Genomic DNA, 6,530 nt, shown 5'->3' with positions numbered 1-6,530 from the left:
CTGAGGTGGAAGAAAAGATTTATGAAAAAATAGTGGAAAAAAATATGAACATATGGTATTTTGGGGATCATTTTAGAAGGGGACAAAAATGTCCCTTTTCAGAAATTAAGGAGCTTTTTTTTTTTAAATCAGGCATAACATAAAAATTAAAAATCCCTAAAAATCATTGTTGTTGCTAATCATTGACATATCCCAGACCATAATCATCCCTACTCAATAATTCCACTTTGCATTCCATATTTTGAAAATACTGGCACCCAAAGGCTTAAAATTTGGGCTAAAAGTTCAAATTGGCATTTAAAGGGTTAAGTTTTTGAATATAATTGAAAACGTGGTGGTTATGATCAGAACTGAAGTGGAATAAAAGATTTATGGAAAAAAAGTGGAAAAAATATTAATATATGTTTTCAGGTTGTTTTAAAAGGGGACAAAAATGTTCCTTTTCAGAAATTAAGGAGTTTTTTTAAATCAGACATAGCAAAAAATTAAAAATCCCCAAAAATCAATGTTGTTGCTAATCATTGACATATCCCAGACCATAATAATCCCCCCTCATCAATTCCACTTTGCATTCTATATATTGAAAATATAGCAGGTTTTTTTTTTTTTTTTTTTTTTTTTTTAACAGAAAATGGCGTTTACATCATATAAACCAGTATTTAAAGTGTTAAATTTTTGAAAATAATTGAAAACTTGGTAGTATGATTAGAATTGAAGTGGAATAAAAGATCTTCGAAAAAAAAAATTAACATATGATGTTTTTAGGTCGTTTTAAAAGGGGACATAAATTGTGTTTTAAATCAGGTATGAGGGTTAAATAAAAAAAAAACATGTCCAAATGCTTGAGGTGCTTTTTTTGTTGTTTCTTTATGTAAAAAGTCAGATTCTGTTGTTTTTGTTTACGGGGTCATCGAAGTCCCGGGTGCAATTACACAGACTGAGCGGCAGGGGTCCCTGGAAACCCTCCAGCGATTCAAAACACTGGAGAGCGAGGTAGAGGAATGACGTCATTGTTGGGGAATTTTCAAGATGGCGCTAGACTGTGGCAGGAATGCCGCTACTGCAACAAGCTAAACGTTGAGGGATTTAATTAATCTTCCACCCGGCGGCGGCCTCAACTTCGCTTGACGCGGATATATTTTTTACATTTCGAACACTGAGATGAGTCCGTCACGTTCGGTGACGGTTAGGTAACGTTCAGGGATCAACCGGCTAAAATGGTAGCCCTTTCCTCCAAGAACAACAGAACCTGCCGCTGCGGAGCTCGGCCAACGGAGCCGGAGGACTCGTTGCAGGAATTTACGCCCGGGGCCGGAGAGCGCTTGGCGGACTGAGTGGTCATGGAAACGACGAAGGAGAACGGAGTGTCGTTTTCCGTCGACTGGAACGAAAACGAAGAGGAAGCGGGGTCGGGGATAGGAGCCGGGAACACGTCTCACGCCGCACTCAAAGACCGCAGCAAAGCGCTGCTGGCCGGTGTCAGTGGGGGTCAGGAAGCGGGGGGGGCTCCCACTTATGTGGCCAGCAACGGGAGGAATGTAAACAGAGACACCTCAGAGCAGCCGCCCCCCCGCAGCTCTGAGATAATGTTGGGTTTGGTCGCAGCGGAGATCCGCCTCTCCGGACAGTTGGCTGACAGCGACGGGGTTTCGGGGGTTTGTGGCGGCTTGAACGGATTCACTGAGTCACTCGGCCAGGAGGAGCCGCCGATGGTCGAGGGGGAAGGAGGCGGAGGAGGGGGAGGAGGAGGGCCCGGCCTCGCGGGGACTACAGCCGCTTCCTGTCCAGCTGTGCTCGGGGGTCTAGTTTCAGCCGCGGCGGGCCGACAGATGCAACAGCTCCCAGCGGAGGAAGGAGAGACCCGGGAGGAGTGCGCTGCCCCGGGCTGCATCAGGACTTCTCTCCCCCTGGATGGACTGACATGTTCGGGGAAGCTCCGGGCAAACATGCCCAACGGGGTCGCTGACGGCCCGGTTCTTGGCGGCCTTGGAGGGAACACCGCTGATTGTAAACAGACGGAGCTGCTGGCTGCTCGGCTTCTGGGTCAGAGACTCGGTTTGTGCGACGTGGACTGTGGAGACGCGACTCTGGCCAACGGGGATGTGCACGTTGTGAGCGGCACAACACGTGAGTGGCCCGACTCGGACTGTTCCGCGGAGAAAAACTCTGATGTGGGCTCGGGGACAGAAAGGGAGCCCGGGTGGGGTCACTGTCTGAGCGGGCAGCCGGTGCCCCACTGCCCGCTGCAGGATGCTCCCGAGCTCCCTCCCTTCCTCGATTCCTCCAGAGACCCCCCCACCCCGGGATCAAGTGCCAAACCCCCCTCACCCAGCCCGTCCACCCTGTCCAATCCGAACAGCGACAGCCCGCCGCTCTCCGAGCCCAACACCGGGGAGGACGAGGAGGACTTCGCCGACCTCTGCTTCCCAGTCAGGCCGCAGAGTCTGAGGACTAACCCCAACCTCACCGTGTCCCTCAGCTGCGACGCCACCCCGCTGTCCCCCGACGAGGACGGGGGCTTCTACTTTGAGGATGAGGGGTACGAAGAGGACCTGCGGAGCGTTTTGGAGGCGGGTCGGAGGCAGAGCGCCCCGGACAAGCTGCCGGACCGGACCGAGCAGGCCGACGGCTCGGACCTCAAGCTGATGCCAAAGAGGTTCGGGATCGCTGATTTCTTCACCAGGTAAGACGGTCGAGACCCCAGAAAACCACCAGCTTCCTGCACATGTTCAGGGTTCAACTTCAGCAAAGCAGATTTTTTCCAACACTCACTCCTTACAGGGCTAGTTCGCCTCTTTTGACATGAAGCTGTATGACATCCCATATCAGCAACATCACTTATAAACATTTTCTTACCCCCTGCTGCGTCCTGTGAGCCGAGTTCCAGCCTCGTTTTGGTGTTGATGAAGGTAGTCCGGCTAGTTGACTGGGGTTTAAAATATAAAGCGTTTTGCTTCTCAAAACAATATGCGTTCAAAAGAGTAATACATTTGCATCACAAAATTGTTGTGCAGGAAAAAGTCAGACCTCATAATCGCTTGGCCCTATTTTCTCCACCTTCGTATCACTGCCTGCCTGCTGCTGCCTGCCGACGAGGGCTGAGCAATTTTATCGATACTGCGATATATATCGATATTTCGTTTCCCGACAAAGTATAATATAATATAATACAATACAATGCCAGGGGGTCACATTATAGAAAACAGTGATAAATTAGTGAATAAAAATGTTATATAAAGTGTTCGTTTGTTTCTGTTTGTCTTGTGTTGTCCTTCCGGTTCAAAGGTCAGACCACATGTGATCTTGGACCACATGTCCAATCAGCGACGATTCATGTCAAATCACACTCTTTTTTCCCCCCCCCAGAAAATGATGTAAGTGTATCGAATCGAATCACATCGAAAAGCCTGCCGACAGCCACACCTGTTACGGTGTTTGCTGCTCGGTCTGCACTTCGGTCTGCACGGTCTACACAGCAGGCAGTGATACGAAGAGAGAGAAAATAGGGCCAAGCGATTGTGAGGTGTGACTTTTTCCTGGAGAACCATTTTGTGATGCAAATGTATTACTCTTTTGAACGCATATTGTTTTGAGAAGCAAAACGCTTTATTTTTGTGGCCCCAGCCAACTAGCTGGACTTCCTTCATCAACACCAAAACGAGGCTGGAACTCGGCTCACAGGATGCAGCAGGGGGTAAGAAAATGTTCATAAATGATGTTGCTAGTATGGGATGTCATACAGCTTCATGTCAAAAGAGGCAAACTGTCCCTTTTATAGCCTCAAGCTATCAGCACCTAAACGGTGACATGACCCAAATAAAGACCACTGCATTAAATTTATAACCTATGATCCAAATGAGTTAATCAGAACAGTCTAACCACCAACCAAATGATGAATCTGTAGATATGGATGCTCAACAGAAACATTAAAGCTAAGTTTAGGCCAAAACAGATCAGATGGGAGACGATCAATACTCTGCCTCCAGGTGAGATTGAGCCCAGATGAGCTGGTTTTCAGGTCACCTGCTGGATCTGCCTCGGTGAAACAGAACCTGAACTCGGTAAAAAGCTGTGTTTCCACCCCCTGACACGTGTCCTCCCCCCGGACTCGTAACCTTGGGTCTGGTCCGGATGTTATTAACTGTCATTAAGTCTCCAGCTGCAGAGAGCATCTGCCGCTCGTTCCGCATCTGGATGGCTTCTGCAGACGTGACAAATTGGTTTTTATTTGGTTTTATTTGGGGTTGTTTTGTTTTCGGTGTGTCCTGTGAGATTCTGAGGATTTGTTTTTCTAGTTTCTAAGTCACAAATGTTTATTTAGACGAGTCGCGGGTTGATTATGAGGAAATGATGCATCTTCTGGAGCAACGTTGAGGTTTTTGTTGCTGTTTTGACCCGACATGGTGTCTTTGTTAAGCTGTCAAACCAAGTCATTTCTGTAGGTAAAACTACAAGCAGAGATTTGATCTTTTTTGGTACATGAACTGTGTCATACTGACCAGTTGTTTCTGATTTAGTGTGATTTGAAGCTATTTGGTTATGGGTCTGTGACTGAAGAACCCACCTGCCTCTTTAGCCCTTTTCACGCTTCCTGATCATCGTGGGACCTCTGAACGCTCTCTGCTTCTAGTCTTTCACCGCCATAAAGGTTCAAAGCTCTCCTGAGAGTTGTTTCCATGTTTCCAAAAGGAAGGCTTGATGAAACGCTGACTTTCCAGCCTGGAAAACGTCCCATGTTCAGTCTGAACAACCTCAGAGGCACTTGGGGAAAACGTTAAATAAACATGAAGTCTCTCCATCGGAGGCTAAATAAGAGCAGCTCGTAGCAATGAGTCAGCGAGGCTGGCGTTATTGAATCTGCACTGAAAATGATGAGCTGCAGTTTTCATCGATTTCAGTGGCTGTTGCTGCCTGTTTGAAACAGATGCCTCGAGGATCCAGGGAGGAAAGGTGTGAAAACACCAGCATTCGGTGGTCGGAGGATGTAAAACTAACCCGTTTTCTGCATGAATAAACGCAGTTTAATGAGGCAGGTTAACGGTAACCGCACAGAAGCGAAGATTTCCACATTTCATCGTGTTATTTAAGTGATTTTATACTTCCAAACCACCACAATTCATGGACCCACAGCCTGATCCGTCCATGCTTCTCAGGTTGATTTCTGATTCCCGGCCTCTGGAAAGGGTCATCAGTCAGGACTGCTCCATGTTTTCCTGCCACTGAAAACGATGCCGCCGTCTCAGCTTTGGTTTCCTCCTCGTGCCTGTTTTTTGGGGATTTGTGAAGGTTATATCAAATCAAATCAAATTTATTTGTAGCACATTTCATGTACAAAACAGTTCAAAGTGCTTCACATAAAATAAAAGCATTGCAGCAGGGAGTGTAAGAAGCATTAAAAATATATAAAAGAATATAAAGAGAAACAAATAAAATAATTTAAATGAATTTAAAAACAAGCAACAGTCCAGAAAAATTCAAAGATATCGTGCAGATTTCATTTATAGACACATGAGAAAAGAAATGTCTTTAACCTGGATTTAAAAATGTCTCCATTTGGTGAAAGTTTAATCTCCACTGGCAGTTTGTTCCACTTGTTTGCAGCATAACAGCTAAATGCTGCTTCTCCATGTTTAGTCTGGACTCTGGACTGGACCAGCCGACCTGAGTCCTTGGATCTAAGAGCTCTGATTGATGAACATGGCTGTATAAAGGCCTGCATCTGATGAACATAGCTGTTTAAAAGCCTGCATCTGATGAACTGCTGCCATGGAGAGCCTGAAGCTGCTGCCCCTGTAGGGCCTGAAGCTGCTGCCCCGTAGGGCCTGAAGCTGCTGCCCTGGAGGGCCTGAAGCTGCTGCCCCTGGAGGGCCTGAAGCTGCTGCCCCTGTAGGGCCTGAAGCTGCTGCCCCGTAGGGCCTGAAGCTGCTGCCCCTGGAGGGCCTGAAGCTGCTGCCCCTGGAGGGCCTGAAGCTGCTGCCCCTGGAGGGCCTGAAGCTGCTGCCCTGTAGGGCCTGAAGCTGCTGCCCCTGGAGGGCCTGAAGCTGCTGCCCTGTAGGGCCTGAAGCTGCTGCCCCTGGAGGGCCTGAAGCTGCTGCCCTGTAGGGCCTGAAGCTGCTGCCCTGGAGGGCCTGAAGCTGCTGCCCTGGAGGGCCTGAAGCTGCTGCCCTGGAGGGCCTGAAGCTGCTGCCTGTAGCAGAGGAAAGTGCTCGGTCCTCTTCCTATCGTACACCGAGCCGCTCCCCTCTCAGAGGAAAGTGCTCGGTCCTCGAGCCAGCTGTGAACGAGCTTGTTGACACGAAGAAAAGCCTCAAACTTAGGATCTGATATCGTCTTTAAATGTCCATTAAGGACAGTCTTTGTTTGTGTGTCAGGTGTGAAAACGGCATTCTGGGTAGTTTTTTAGAGTTTCTGAGGAGAGCAGAAGTGAATCTCCTCTTCAGGACAGTGAGGAGTCTGAGCAGGAAATATCAGATAAAGAGACACATCGGTGTTTGGAGCTGTGAGATGTTATCAGTTAACAGTTTTAGGCA

At 47.9% G+C, this 6,530-nt stretch overlaps 1 protein-coding gene across 1 annotated transcript in view; it reads left to right on the top strand.

Moving 5' to 3' along the window:
- The first annotated feature begins 1,016 nt into the window (after positions 1-1,016).
- Positions 1,017-6,530, top strand: part of LOC142397737 (TBC1 domain family member 12-like) — a 32,322-nt gene continuing 26,808 nt past the window's right edge. The window contains exon 1 of the mRNA XM_075481324.1: positions 1,017-2,683. Within this exon, the coding sequence (XP_075337439.1) occupies positions 1,341-2,683 (1,343 nt within the window). The 5' untranslated portion in view covers positions 1,017-1,340. The remainder of the gene's footprint in view (positions 2,684-6,530) is intronic.

Source organism: Odontesthes bonariensis, chromosome 2, assembly GCF_027942865.1.
Source record: "Odontesthes bonariensis isolate fOdoBon6 chromosome 2, fOdoBon6.hap1, whole genome shotgun sequence".
NCBI lineage: Eukaryota > Metazoa > Chordata > Actinopteri > Atheriniformes > Atherinopsidae > Odontesthes > Odontesthes bonariensis.
This window is presented reverse-complemented; position numbering and strand designations above follow the sequence as displayed.